At 39.8% G+C, this 15899-nt stretch overlaps 3 protein-coding genes across 3 annotated transcripts in view; all 3 read left to right on the top strand.

Moving 5' to 3' along the window:
* LOC109194820 (uncharacterized) overlaps positions 1-15899 on the top strand; it is a 183095-nt gene that overhangs the window by 118115 nt on the left and 49081 nt on the right. The gene's annotated exons all lie outside the window — the stretch shown is intronic.
* The window catches only part of LOC106097797 (uncharacterized), a 37808-nt gene that overhangs the window by 8156 nt on the left and 13753 nt on the right, over positions 1-15899 (top strand). The gene's annotated exons all lie outside the window — the stretch shown is intronic.
* On the top strand, positions 1809-6999 carry LOC109194810 (uncharacterized). Its single transcript, XM_019345652.2, has 6 exons — positions 1809-2077; positions 2266-2604; positions 2744-3016; positions 3143-3238; positions 3320-3348; positions 5578-6999. Exons 1-6 carry the CDS (start codon positions 2017-2019, stop codon positions 5692-5694), a joined length of 915 nt encoding a protein of 304 aa, XP_019201197.1. The 5' UTR covers positions 1809-2016; the 3' UTR covers positions 5695-6999.

Below are 15899 nucleotides of genomic sequence, written 5' to 3'. Positions count from 1 at the left end.
AAGGGTCACAGAAATCCTCAACAAGGAATTAGGAAAGAGTTTCAATCCCCTATAGATGTCAAGGGCTGTGACAGCCAATAGAAATGTTGGATTCAAATACAGACACAATAGACAAGTCATTGCTCTTAAATAAATAATTAACGACTTTATTTAACATGAAAGACTTGGCTAACAGGTGAGTTTCTGATGGAGTGGAGGAGTGAGAAGCCAAGATGTCCGATTTTGTCCTTCCCAGAGTCCAGAGTATTCATAACAGCAGGAGATCAGGCCGGTGAGTGTCTGATGTGAACCATGAAGCAGAGTTGCTAATACTGAGCCCAGGATGTGGATTACTGTGTCGAGACTTGGTTCGACCGGCCAGAATCACGTGATCGGTGATGTCTGAAGCTTCATCCTCTACGTCACTGCTTCGGTACCTGATTCAGTGGTTTATAATGACGAGAATCACTGTCTGGATTTGTGCTGTGTTTTGGTGTGAGAAATAGCAAATCAGTGAGTGACAATGAGAGATATCGAGTCAGCAAGAAGAGAGGAAGTTCTGTCTATTCCTAAATAACAACCAAGTAGAACAACCTTATGTGTTATTTTACCCATAAGCAATTCTACCCCCAGGTCATACAAACATACAAAAGAAATACACTATACATCAGGGGTGCCCAATCCTAGTCCTCGAGAGCTACTGTCCTGCAGCTTTTAGATGCATCCCTACTCCAACACAGCTGAATCAAATGGTTTGATGACCTCTTCAGCATGCCATCAAGTTTGGCAAAGGCCTGATAACAAGACATTCATTTGATTCAGGTGTGTTGGAACAAGGATGAATCTAAAAGCTGCAGGAAAGTAGCTCTCGAGGACTAGGATTGGGCACCCCTGCTATACATATAAGTTATAGCATATAAATGTACCCATTCACTGGCCAATTACATAACTATGTCGATGCAGGGACCTCACAGCACAAGCATTACTCTCAACCTACTAGAAGAGTGTGTTGCACGTCATTATACACAATGTATTTTTATCTATTATGTGTACAAATGTCAAGAAGTCACAAGCAAAGGGAGAAGACACTATAGCACATGTTTAAACAAGGAAAGTTTATTAATCAGAATTATTAATTAATAAAATAGACAGAACTATCACATAATATCAAACAGCAAACAGCAGCTGTCGGCTCCGCTTGCTCTACAGCTCCAATGAAGCAGTTCATTTTACTTTCAAGCTGCTCTACATATTTTTAGCCACTAGATGACACCAAAGAGCACTTTGTTGAAAAGCTTCGAATAATGAACCTTTTTTCGATACAAGCTTCAGTGCTTCAGAAAGTTTCATTTGGCCATCACTAGCAGAAACACCAGAAAGCAACTTTCTGATTTATTACATTTTAGAAGTTATAGGGTAGATTTAGTGAGTGCGGTTGCAGGGTGATTTACTGATCTAATATACTGATAACTGCAGTATTTTCCTGGCTGGACCAGTGCCTAAAAACACCCCACTTCAGATTAACAGTGAAAAACAAGTCTTTCAATACACTAGAATATCTTATCTGTATATTTTCTACAGCTGTAGCTGTAAAATCAAGTCTCTCTTAGACACCTAGAGTCAAACTGTGGTGACCCTTCAACTGTCTGTTCCTATGTGCTCTCAGTTTTCTGATATTAAACGAAGGAATGGTTTTAATTATGCTAAAGCTACACTCAGCTTTATTAAAAATCTTCACACAATCAATTTCCACAGTAATCTTTTTAGCTTAAAGGTGTCAAGCACCAGCAATAAGTGCACCAAATTACAATAATTTCTTTTTATTCTAAATGCCGTCATGAATTTGAGATTTTTGAAAAGCTGATACACTCCACCCATGAAACATTGACAAGAAAAGGAAAAAAGAGGAATAACTGAAAATTGCTAAACTTGTGGTCAGTGTATGTGACAGGAAGTGCAAACAGTCTTAAAGAGTCAACAGTTCAGAGACTGTGACAGTCGAGATCGAGAACAAGAAAGAAGTGAGACAGAAGCACGATGGATGAATTCAGATGGATTCAAATGTTTTCATGTCTGATGCTGATGATTCAGATTGTAGGTAAGAATACAGGAAACATTTTAATAGCTGTATTTTATCAGTATTATTAGAATCACAAACCTTTACAGTAAAAAAGACAGCTGAGGATCCTATGTTTATAAACTTGTGTCTAAAATGATCGTCACTTTGACTGTAAAAACTGCTGTATTCTAATTTATTTCCACATTTTTCTTCAATCTTCTCAACAGTTTTTGCAAATGAAAAATCCTTTTTTACAAAAGTTGGAGATGACGTCACTCTGCCTTGTGTAAATGTGATAGATGAGCAGAATAACTGTGATGGTACTATGTGGACCTTTATTTCAAGAAATAAAACAGCAGCAGAGCTGATCACACTTGGACAGATTAGTGAAAAAGTCAAAACTAAATCAGACAGACTGAATGTTACAGCGAACTGTTCTCTGCGTATAAAGAAGCTCACGATTGAGGATGTTGGTCTTTATTCCTGTAAACATTACCAATTAGGAGAAACAGAGGGTCACAAAATTCTGGTTCATCATTCTTTATTTGATCTCTCTGTTATTACCTGTGAGTATTTACATCAAAATATTTTCATCTCAAACTCTTTTTTTAAAACAATAAATATGATGATTGTAATTACAGTAATTCAGATCATTTGTCTGCTTTGTGCTGTGTTCATCTCAAGTTATTTCATTTTGTTTTACAGTGAATGAATACGAGGACAATGATAGGATGACATTAAACTGCTCTGTGTTGACGTATGGAAGGTGCCGTCACACAGTGAAGTGGCTGATTAAAGGTCACGATGTTGACAAAGAGAACAACCAAGTAGTGACCTCACACACTGACTGCTCCACCACCGTTTCATTTCCAAAGTCTCATTTTATTCATTCACCAAAATATCAGTTACTGAAGTGTGAAGTGACTGATACTAAGACAAAGAGAGTGCAGCAGTTTACCTTCAGTCAGCAGCCCTCAGGTGAGGACGCCTAAAATATTTCCTTCAATAAACTTACAAGCTGTGCAAAAGTCTTAATCTTCACAAAAAAAACCCCAGAAAACTGTAAGGAAGTTTAGTAATTATACGCTTCTATTCTTTTTACAGATTTTTTTCTATTGTTGAAAATCGTTATTGTCTCTGTGGGTTTAGCCGTGCTTACAATAACTGTTGTCACAGTTAACATCTGGACAAGAACTAAAGGTAAATTTAACAATGAGAAATTTGAATGATTTTGAATTTTCATTTTAAACTGAAATCAACTTTCTCTTTTTTTAATTTCAGTTAATAAAGCACAGACGGACAAAAACACAGTAAGTACAAAAACTCACTAATCCAATATAAAAGCTAATATATATATATATATATATATATATATATATATATATATATTTGCGTTTCTGATATTTGTTATTTAGTAATAACTGTAGATGAAGTTCATGAGATTGTTTTGGATTTCTTGAGGTAAATGTGGTTCAGCAGAGGACTGAGAGCCAGAAGTTTCTAATAGGAATGTTTTTTGTTTGAGTCAACGAGCTACGTGCAAAAAGGGAAATAGCTGAATTTTAAAAACATGAAAATAATAAATGCAAAAAAGTCAGTAAGATGAGGCGACTGACACTGAGAAGAGAAACAAACACTCAAAAACACAAAAGAAACCAGAGGTAATTACAAAACAGACAATTTATTTGTCTGAACTCACAATCAGATATATTTGTTGCTGTTGCTGTTTGTTTGCCACAGATACATTATGATAAAGAGCATGTTGTAATAAACTGTGACAGAAACAGCTATGACTCGTTGTTTCTGTCAAACCCCACTGATCAACAACAGCAACCAAGAAGAGAAAACGGCTGTTATTATATAAAAAAGATGATAAGGGCATTTAAATATAAATGGTTGTTTTTGTGTTTCCATTTTCCTTCTATTTTGAAGGTGTGTATTTAATTTTTAATGTTATCTTGCTGCATTCCCACAAATTAATCTTTAAAGCCAGATGTTTCTTTGAAGGATGCTTGATCGATGTGAATAAAACTCATAGCAACGAACTTAACAGCTTTGAGATCCCTTTCTGTTCCCCCTTTTTTGTTTTGCATGCAGTGCAGTATTGCTGCATTATAAAAGTAATTGTGCAGCGCAACAACACGTCTGACATGAAACATGAAAATGTTATTAGAGAAACAAGGATGCAAACAAGCATTGCACAATTGTGAATGAAGCTACATATTGCACCAGACTTCCGTACAAACAAGGACATGTAACCTTTGAGATTGTTAAAGACAGCAAACTGTGACTGTCTCCCTCTGTGAACATATGTGAGGCTGTTTATTCAAAGTTTGGATGTGTTTGTTTGTCTTTTAAGCTCTCTGTGAATTTGATTCTGAGGTCTGAGGAACAGACAGATATGGGAGGATGGATGGTTGTTGGTAGCTTAGAGAGGACTTTATGAGGGGAGATGTAAAGTGCCAGGAGGTAATGGTAGTCCAAAAGCCAAATGACAGAAATGTAATATCCACCTCTGATTCATAAAGTTTCACACAGAGCAGTTAGATATATTCAGACACACAAACACATGCAATCGTACATACAGAGCCATGCATCATGCATGGTATCACTTATAACCCGTGCATGAGCACAGACACACAGTTATTTGTTTTTTGTTTCTTAAGTGGTTGTGGCTCACCTCCTAGGCCACACCCACCCCCAAGTAATTCATACATTTCATACAAATCATCCACTGATTGGAAGGTTGGTGGTTCGAGCCCTGGCTGCTGTAGGCAAAGTATCTGTGGGCAAGATACTGAATGTTAGATAAAAAGCACTTATATGTAGAAAAAGTGTTTGTACGAACGGGTGAATGAGGCATGTTGTATAAAGCACGTTAAGTGCTCAAGTAGAAAAGCACTATATAAGAACCAATTTATTCCAAAGGAGTAGAAAACACAAGACTAGCAAATAATGATTTATTTGTAATAAAACAAACTTATGGAATTAAACTAAAGTCAAAACAACCTAGAAGTCCAACCTATACATTATATGTACTGGTCCAACAGTCTTGAAACAAATGTTCTAGTACCAACCATACCAGACACCAGTTCCACTGACAATTACAGGGCCAATCTCCTTGGCCTCCTTTTAAATGGCCTGTATTTATATAGCGCTTTACTAGTCCCTAAGGACCCCAAAGCGCTTTACATATCCAGTCATCCACCCATTCACGCAAACATTCACACACTGGTGATGGCAAGCTACATTGTAGCCACAGCCACCCTGGGGCGCACTTTTAACTGAAAAATGCACAAAAAAAACACAAAACAAAAAAAACAATATGTGTGGCAGCTGATCCAGATTGTTTACTTTAAAATTGCAAGTCCTCTTCTAGCATTACCTTACACTCAAAAAAATTACTAACCCTCAAAATCATGAAACACATATATTTAAATTAATCAAAGTCAGCATTTTGGGCACATGTTGTTTGACAAGTTTGTATGTATTTTTTTATGTTAAGTCACGTGTCAGACAGCTTCACTTTTTTTTCTCAGGTTCAGGATGATGACAAAGATGATGCATACAGCACTGTGAAGGCTCCTTCCTCTTCTGCTGCAGCCACTGCTCATCCCAGCAACATCTACTCTGCTGTCAGTTTTCCAGCCATATAGTTCAAATATTATACAAAAAGGATTTCAAAGACTATTTTTGTTTTGATTTCTCATGGAGAAATTTGTTAGCAATATGCTAAATGGCTTAAAATATTCCTGTTAGATTGCCTGTAACACAGGCAATCTAACAGGATCTAATGTGACACAGAGATGTGGAACACATTGTTTAATTTAATATGTCTAAAAATGAAACACCTGTTACTGTGAGAGTGCCGGCTGTATTATTGTTCTATACAGCAATGCTGTTTTCTTTTGTCTATAAATATATCAAAAATGTATTTTTGCATTTTTTAATGAAAATATAGTTGATGCCTGGTTTATTTTCACAAGGTTATGAAGTGAAGACAAGACTGGGTGGATGGAAAACATACAGCTATTACACCAGATCCAAGATAGTTTCTCAATATAAACTTTGTCTCTCAGTACATGGTAAACTTTTGCTGTATGAAACCAAACCAGTGTCTTTCTATCTAACCACAAAAACTTTATATAGACATTAATGTTGTTAGTAATCAGAAACATATGGGGGTTACATTTTCATTAAAAATCTGTTTGTTGTTTCAGTTTAAGCCAGTAAAATAAACTGAGAAAAGATGGCAGCTGGCCTGCAGCGTTCAGCATCATCGTCCTCTGGGTTTATGTTGTATTTGAGGTTTGAATTCCTGTTTTGATGTCTTTAGCATTCTGGTGATGCTGAGCTTTAGTTTTGTTTTATTATTTGAGTTCTGGTAGGTGTTTGGTTTTTATTGAGTTTTGGTGCCTATTTGGAGTATTTTTGTGTGTTTTTACTTCATGCCTCGTTTACGTACTTGTACCCTTTCTCTTATGTTTTGTGGGATTTCTAGTTTTAGTTGTCTTTCCTGTTTTCATTTGAAGGTGACTTTAATTCTCTGTGTTAATTGCTTCTTTCCGCTGGGATCTTCTGCTCTGCCCTGATTGTTTTCACCTGTGTGTAATTACATTCATCCCCTCCAAATCATCATCATTCATCAGTTATAGTCCTGTCTTCGTTTTCTCTTTGTCTCTGACCAGCTGTCTCTCACTTTTTATATCTATGCTTTATTGGTTTCCCTGTAGTTTGGATGTTGGTTTGTGACTATTCGTCTTTTTTGGACTTATGAAACATATTCAGCCAAACACAAAAGCTCACTTTGGTTTACTTCTGTATTTGGGTCCTAAAACCAACTAATCCATGGCATATAGTTATCTTCTTGTCTCTGCATTTAATATTAATGACTAAATAACAATAAAAAATCAATTTGTATAATAATCTGTGCTGCCAATATATGAATTCATTTCAAACCAGCCAAAATAATAAAACCATGTGTCTTTTATTGTGTAATTCTACTTACTGTCACCACAATAGCTATGATTAGCTTTCTGGTGTTTATGGAACCAGGTTGATCTTTTAAGCTGTGAACAATGTCGTATAGCGCCCGTGGAATGAGCTTTAGTTTACAGATCGTTTCCCTGTCGCTCCCCTTCATTCCACTAGAGGTCACCAGTCTTTCATTTTGCATCACACCAACCTCACCTCCTCCCATTACTCTCAGCTGTTCTCATGTGTATATATACACCTGTGCTCTAGTTCTACTTCTTGCCAGGTTGTTTACTGTAGTCATATAACTCACAGCTTATTTACAATATTTCTGTTTTTTACATTTATCTATAAAATACCTAAATATACTTTCAGGATCTCTGGACCCTTTATCCTGCTTTGCTCACACGACTGTAAAAGGCAAAACACTACAGCTTTACAGTATTCATTTTCACAAGGGGCCACATGATAAACTCAGACTATTTTGGAGGGTAGCACCAATTGGCTTATAAAAAGATTGAATACATTTTGAGTAAAGCTGAGTTCAGTTTACTGATGCAGCCCACAGAGCGGGTGCCCACAGGCATAACTACTCTGTGAAAGGCCTCAGGTCAGATGAATTAGGGGGTCATTATCACCACGTTTTACTGAAGCAAGCAGCATCTTGTATTCTTTCTCTCTCACTCAAACACACAAATACACACATAAATTCAAAATGTGACTATTTTAGTCCGTGGAATTTTAAATGACTGATTATTTGAAAATGTAATCCATACTTAAAATGTATACTGCATAAAAAAGTGTGTTAGTTCACATGACAAAACCATGAATTAAACCTATAGTGGAACTCTTATATTGTGTCCACTTTACCATTACCCTGTGAATATAAGCACCTTAGTGGAATGTAGATGGGTCCCTCACAAAATCTGGGCTATGACGATTGATGCAAAAGAGATACTACATGACATATATTTCAATAAAATAATCAATTTAACACACTTCAGTGGGCTGAATACATTAAATTAATGTCTGTCTTTAATCAATTCATTGATTAATATCTTAGATAAACAATCTGCTCAAGTAACAACTATGATAATTATTTTAAAGTTAACATTAACTAACTCTAAAGATCTGACATAACTCCTGACTTAAAGTGGAAATGAAACACTAAATGTATAGAGGCAAATTAACACCATTGAGCCCTGCTCTCAAAGACTCACAGATGTAACTCTGTCTGTGAAGTTGGATTTAACAAATAAGTGCTTAAAGTTTTAAAAGCATGTTTAGATCCATCTTCTGTCATTATGGAACCCCATACCCCTTGTGGGACTAATAAAGGTATAATCTTATCTTATCTTATCTTATCTTATCTTATCTTATCTTATCTTATCTTATCTTATCTTATCTTAACGTCACCTGGTTGGTTCGCTGCGGTCAATTAACTTACATTAGAATATGTTAGCTAACGAGTAACAGAATCAATAACTGGGGTGAATATACTTAGACTTAGACTTAGATCCTCCCATGCTTTATGTGGCATATCGGGCGGCAAACGAACGCCACCAGGCTCGATCTTGTGCCCGGGTTTCAGCTTCTTCCAACGATATATTCGATGTCTTTAGGTCTTGATGGAATGACCTTCGCCAGGTGTTGCGGGGATGTCCTCGTGGTCTTTTAACGCCTAGGGGTTGCCAGCGCATCGCTGTTTTTGGAATCTGTGCGTCATCCATGCGGAGGATATGGCCGGCCAGTCGGAGCCTTTTGCATGCAACGATGTTGTGAAGTTTGACTGTGCCACTCCTTCACAGGATCTCCTCGTTGGTGATGTGGTCGGTGTAGCGGATCCTCAGAATCCGACGAAGACATCGCTGCTGAAAGACGTCGAGCTTGGTGTTGATGCAGGCCGACACCTTCCAAGTCTCGCTGGCATAAATGGCGGTTGGGATCACGATTGAATTAAACAAGCGGAGTTTGATCTTGAGGGAGATGGTCGGGGAGGACCAGATCTTGTTCATCCTCCGAAATACTGCAGCTGCCTTTCCAATGCGGCATTTGACATCCACCTCCGCATCGCCGTCGTGGGAAATCACGCTACCGAGGTAGGTGAATTTTTCCACTTCTTCTAGCTGCTGTGTCCCGATGTAAATCCCTCGTCGTGGGTCCTTGGAGCTGACATGCATGATCTTTGACTTTTCAGAGCTGATCCTCAGGCCAATCTTGCCAGCTTCTCTTCTTAGATCGGTCGTTCCTTGCTGTAACTTCAGCTCGTCTTCCTCAAGTAAGGCGATATTGTCAGTGAAATCGAGGTCGCCAAGATGGTCTTGATCAGACCAATGGATGCCAGCTCCTGTACGCGCACCGGTTCGCCGCATGATGTAGTCGAGGGCAATGAGAAAAAGTAGAGGTGACAGGATGCAGCCCTGCCTGACGCCGGTGGTGATTTCGAAGAAGTCGGTGTGGCCATTTCCTGTCTTAACGCAACAGCATGATCGCAAGTACAGGTCCTTGAAGATGTTAATGAAGATGGTAGGGACACCATACAAGCGAAGGATCTGCCAAAGAGAATCGCGGTGGATGCTATCGAAGGCCTTCTTGAAGTCGACGAAATTGATGGCGAGTTGTTGCCGGTACTCGACGCACTGTTCGATGATGTTTCTTAAGACGAAAATCTGTTCCGTGCATGATCGGCCTATGCGGAACCCAGCTTGCTCCTCTCGTAGACGTTGGTCGAGAGAACTCCTCAGTCGTCGAAGGAGGACGGTACAGAATGCCTTGCCAGGCACAGAGAGGAGGGTGATGCCTCTCCAGTTGGTGCACTCAGAGGTGTTGCCCTTCTTTGGTAGCTTGACTATGGCGCCCTTCCGCCAGTCTTCCGGCACTGTGCCACTTTGCCAGCACTTGTTGAACAGGGTCGTCAGTTCTTCCACCATGACTTGGCCGCCGTGTTTCAGGAGCTCTGCTGGTATTTCATCTAGGCCGGCCACTTTGTTGTTCTTAAGGCTCTTGATCGCGATCTTCACTTCCTCGATGGTGATTCTGCTAGTATTGACCCCAAGTTCATCTTGGGAATCCTCCGCCTCGAAATTGTACGTCTTGGTGGGCTCTGGCTGGTTAAGGGTCTCTTGGAAGTGTTCGGCCCATCATTTGTTTTGCTCTTCTTGGGCGATCAAGAGCTTCCCATTTTTGTCCTTGACCGGGACGTTTGGGGTGAATATAAGGATAATCAGATCATATAAGGATAATAAAACTAAAAATCAGTCTCAGAGAATCAATTTTCTTTTGTCCCTGGCTGCAACAATAAGTTTTATGTTAAGAAACCGAGGATATGCTGTCCACTTTCACTTTGTCTCTTTAACTGTCAGTGAGTCTTTATTGTTTGGCTAGCTGCACTGACATGGGGAAGTTTTATAAATGAGAACAGTGTGGAGCAGAGTGTTTGATTTACCAGACCCAAAAGCTAGAGGCACGCAATCTGGCTAAACAAATGTTCACAAAATGCGATGAGCACTATTTTATGCAATAAAATAATCTCTTTTCCTAAGCACAACAAACTGTTAACAACACCACAAAAAAATAAAATAAAAACTCCAGACATTTTTTTTCCTTCATACACATCAACCTATTTTCCCTGCGGACATGCTGATGGGATTCCCGATCGTGCGTTGGTAAGAAATCTAGTTATGTTTGTGGTGTAATGTACATGTAGTAAGCTGTTATGTCGTAAAGTGGTTGGATGTTCTTGGGGGAAAAAAGGTTATTTAACTGCATAAAATAGCACTGATCACATCAGCTGACTGCGCTGTTCGCTACACTTGGCCAGATAAAGAAAAAACAACAAAGCCAGCCAAACAACAAAGAACCTTTTATGCTAAAGTGACAGAGTGAAAGTGGACAGCATATCCTCGATTTCTTAACAAAACCCATTGTTGTAGCCAGAGACAGCACAAAAGTGGTCACCTTAAACTGATTTTTAGTTTTGGTATCCTTACATTCCACTCAGTTATTTGTTCTGATATTAGTTAGCTAACATAAACTAATGTAAATCTATTGACCGCAACGAACCAATCAGGTAATGTCATGTTCTGTACTGATAGAAGATGGCGCTAAACACTTAGTTCTTATATCCAGCTTCACAGACAGAGGTACAGCTATGACAGGTTTTGGGAGCAGTTAGCGTTAGCGTTGGTATCCACCTGTTAACAGGTCCAGTACTGAGTGATCCCATTGAAGAGTGATATCATGCCGCCCTTTCACCTTTTTGGCCCAGAAGTTGAGCTTTTTGCTGACCAGCTGCAGCAGCTCTGAGTGACAGAATGGCAGGAAGTAGCCAATTTCTTGATACGGCCCAGAAACTCCAGAAATGACCATTCAGGACTGGTTGAATCACAGTTTCTTTAAACTGTCTGGAGATTGTCATTGCTTTTCTGTATGTCCTCAAGGTTATCAGCCAGCTTGCTGCAGTTGACCTGCTTAGCTTCCTGGCAGAGCTGCAATGTATACTGGGCTATGTCGTCACTTGCGACATTCAAATTCAATGATGAAGATGGCGTTTTTGCATTCAATTCTTTCCTTTACTGTATGTAAAACGACCCTCATCAAAGAGCTGCAGTATGATGGTGAGGACATCAGGTAGGGCCTTATCCACTTCATCAAACAAGACAACGCCGTTGGGACATGCCGTCAACAGCTGGCCAGCTGACCCTCTTCTTTATGTCCCACATATCCTGGTGGAGAGCCAATGAACTTTGCCACCCTGTGTTTTCCTGAAACTCAGACATGTCCATACAGATGAAACCCTTTTTAATGTTTTTGTACATGTAGTGAGCCACCTGTTTGGCCAACTCCGTCTTTGCTGCACATTACAATTAGAGGAGCTGCTCAGCCATGGAAAGCCACACCTTGAAGCTCCTGGTGTGCAGTTCTTGTGCTGATGTTAGTGGAGCTATGCTGTTACCCCCAGTAGGCCCTCAATGAACTGCTCCAACACGATCTTTTGTCAGCATGCGCGGCTCGGGAGTCGTCGCCCTCCCCTATCTGATGCAGCAACACCGCCAGCAGGGGAGGGTGGTAAGTAGAGTTGGATGTCTTGAGACCGGTCTTGGTCTCGATACCGGTCTCGAGACCACTTTTACGTGGTCTTGGTCTTGTCTTGGTCTCGACGGACTTTGGTCTTGGTCTTGTCTTGGTCTCGGATCCCTCGGTCTTGCTGTCTCAGATCGACATAGTGGTCGGGAGATTTGGAGTCAACAGTATCCATGACACACAACGTAACGTTCGATAACGTGTCATGCGCAAAAGCTTCAGCTCTAAGAGCCGTGCTTAGAGAGTGCTTTGTAGTGAATCAGAAGAGTCGACTCCCATTGAGCGAGAGCAGGCTCCTCACTTAATTTCCTTTCACTGCTCAGCTCTCACACAGTGGCTCAGCTATGCTCCAATCCCTCCATATTGTGGCCAATCACATCCGAGGATATAGGATAATATCATTATGTGAAAAATAGAGAGGGTGAGACAGTCAAGTAGAGCGTGCGTCTGTCCTCTCTACTGTGAGTGAGACAGTAGACAGCGGTGAGGAGGGCTGTGCGAGTGCATCGCAAAAACACATAAATATGCCTGACAGCCGTAAACGAAGCAGCATCTGGCTGCAGTTTAAAGACTTTTTTGTCTCGGTCTCGGTCTTGGTCTCACCTCAACTTTGTCTTGGTCTTGACTCAGTCTGTCTTGGTCTTGGTTTAGGCGGTCTTGACTACAAATCTAGTGGTGAGACATGGCAGTCTCGACCAGCCTCTCTAACACGCGCATCTACTGCTCGGCTTGGTCCTGCAGTCTGTCCAGCTGCTCATGATGAACCGCCGCCTGCTCCTGGTGAATGGCCGCCATCTCTGCCAGCAGCTGGAGCGGCTGTGCTGATGGTGCAGGCTGGGGGTCAGACATGGTGGCTGGGTTTCGGAACCACTCTGAACACCACGTTCAATTCCAGTTGAACTGTTTATTTTACAGCTTGTTACCAAACTCAGTGCTTTCTTTACAGCAGCTCAGCCCCAGAGCTTCCTTATCGCCATCTTAACTGCTCTGTCTCTGCATGCACACACACCTCCTCGCTGGTCCTCAGCGTCACTGTAAAAACAGGAGCATTCATTAGTGGAATCAACTCCACCTGACCCTCAGTCTCCCTGGCACCACCCCTCCACTGCAGCGGAGCCAGAGACCACACCCCTGCACACTCTCTATCAATGACCTCTGTCTGTCCCACTACTCTGTGTTTTTCTAAGGAATTTCCCGCCTCCTGAGTTCATTTCTTTTGCTGGTCATTCTCGGGGAACAAATATCTCTTTTCATGTTCCTTCCTGCATGTGTCACTGTTTGCAGTGTTTTCGTTTACAGCAGTAAAATACCTTCACATAACACTCACTTTAATTCAGTCGTCTCAGGGTGTTGACCATGTGTGTTTCTGATTTTATCTGGTTGTGGTTATTAGACTAACACCTCCAGAGCTCTGCTGCTGTGGCCACATTCTTACTAAAAATAAAACCCTCCTAAAATGCCATTATTAGATGAACAGTGATGACCATGTGGTTTCAGACTGGTATGCTGTATTTTCCTATAGCTGCAACTCTATAATTAGGCAATCTCTCAGACATAAAGAGGACATGTTGTGGTGGTTGAGGAGTTTGACCTTGCAAGTACATGTTGTTTTGTGCTGTCTGTTTTGTGATATGTAAAGAAAAGTGTGCTGCATTTATTGGAAACATTTATCTTAACTGATGATCTTCACACATTCAATTTCCTTAGTCATCTTTTTATGTCCGTGGTGTCATTGTCACAAATATGCCACATGAGTGGACCCAGTGTCAACCATAATGCGCAATTTCTCCTACAAAAATTGTAATACCACGGATAAAAAATGCTGAATATCAAAAATGTGAAAAAATGATGTACATGAGCAAAAGAGACAACTTACTAAAGTTTGCTGAAGTTGTAATTAGGAAGTGACGTCTCACTAATCACAAACAGTCTTAAAGAGTCATCATTTGAGAGACTGACAGTCAAGAAGAAGAAAGACGTGAGACAGAGAAGCAAAATGGATGAATTCAGATGGATTCAAATGTTTTTATGTCTGATTTATGTTGCATCTTTATAGATGTCTTTATTATTTAGTGTGGTGAAGAGAGGATAGGAAAGCAGGGAGAGAGAGAAAAAGTGGGGGAAGACACGCAGCTAACTGTCAGGCTGCTGCATTTGGCTTTGTGGCATAATGTCACCTGCTTAGCTTGTGAGCTAAACTAGTGCTCAGGCTACAGGAAACATTTTAATGACAGGAAAACTAAATGTTATCAATATTACAATCACTTAACTGCAAATTAATGAAAAAGCAGATCATGCATGTTTTAGAGGAGCATTGGACATGTTTATAAGATTGTTTCTAAAAGTTTCTTCAATCTTCTCAACAGTATCTGAAAATGAAAAATCAATTTTTATGAAAGTTGGAGATGATGTCACTCTGCTTTATGTAAATGTGACAGATGAGCAGAATAACTGTGATGGTACTTAGTGGACCTTTACTCCAACAAAGAAACAGTAGAGCTGATCACACTTGGACAGATTGGTGAAGAAGCCAAAACCAAATCAGACAGACTGAGTGTTACAGCGAACTGTTCTCTGGTTATAAAGAAGCTCACAGTCGATGATGTTGGTCTTTGTTGCTATCAACAATACAAAGTCAAATAGAAACCTGAACTCACACTCTGGTTTAACTCTGTTATTACCTGTGAGCATTTAAAACAGGATTTTTTTTTTTAGCTCAAACTCTTCTTGGAACAAAAACAGGAATCACAATGAAACTGATTAAGATAACATGACTAATTTGTCTGTGGTTATCTTACAATATATCATTATGTTCACCAGTGACTGACCATACAAGCTGATTTTAATCTGCTCCGTGTTGACATGTGCAGAGTGTGATCACACAGTGTTCCAAAATGTCACCATAGTAACTGAAACTGACACATTCAGCCCTCAGGTATGGAAACAGGTGAGATCATGTTTTATGTTGTGTTATTGAATTTCATTCATCTGAATAAAAAACATTTTTTATTCATTTTTATTCTTTGTTGCAGGTGAAATTGTACTGCAGAACAAATTAATAATTGTCACAGTTCAGTTCTGTTAATCACACCTACATCACCTTCTTCCAAGACTTTTCTCATTTCCATAATTTGTTCCTTCTCGTTTTGTTCCTCCTGTGACTCAGTTTTTACTTTCAGGGTAAAAATTCATTTCAGTCAAACTTCATATTTAATTGACATCACTTCAAACTGAGGCTCCAAAGCAAAGGATGTTTCATTTCATTAAACACTTGTTGCCTCAACTTCTTTCTACTTGTGTCTCTTTCTCACCCCTCCAACTTACATTTCCATGCTTAGTTGGAGGAGTTTAGATGGAAGGAGACAAGTCAAAGATGTAGGAAATGAAAAATGGGCAGTTTTTCAGTCAGCTCTCCTCAATCTATCTGATCTCGAGTTCCACTCATTTTCTCTGAACTTTTCAAGCTGTTTTTTTGTTTGTTGCACATTTCTTCACAACGTGTTTGAGCCTTTTCCTTCTGCTTGAAGACAATTTCTCTTTTTACATCCACCAAGAAACCACATACAGACTGTTTCTGTGCATTCAGGCCCTCCTTTCTGATCTCTAACATACATGTGACAATAAATACTTCATGTTTCTGTACATTTTTTAACTGTAACTTAAGAAATAAATTGATATTTGAAGTGAGAGAACAGATAGTTGGGTGGAGAGAGAGGCTCAGAGGCTTCATCAGTGTTTTAATCATTTGTGTTTCTGATGTTTATCTGATCATCATTACAGAGTCAAACATCCAGAGCTCTGCTGC

Source organism: Oreochromis niloticus, linkage group LG15, assembly GCF_001858045.2.
Source record: "Oreochromis niloticus isolate F11D_XX linkage group LG15, O_niloticus_UMD_NMBU, whole genome shotgun sequence".
NCBI lineage: Eukaryota > Metazoa > Chordata > Actinopteri > Cichliformes > Cichlidae > Oreochromis > Oreochromis niloticus.
The sequence above is the reverse complement of the archived record's forward strand: the minus strand, read 5'-3'. Positions and strand labels throughout refer to the sequence as shown.

Coding starts and splice junctions, on each gene's coding strand:
- LOC109194810 (XM_019345652.2), top strand. CDS start 2,017: ATGGATGAATTCAGATGGATTCAAATGTTTTCATGTCTGATGCTGATG. Junction 3,017..3,142: donor CTTCAGTCAGCAGCCCTCAG/GTGAGGACGCCT, acceptor TTCTTTTTACAG/ATTTTTTTCTATTGTTGAAA. Junction 3,239..3,319: donor CATCTGGACAAGAACTAAAG/GTAAATTTAACA, acceptor TTTTAATTTCAG/TTAATAAAGCACAGACGGAC.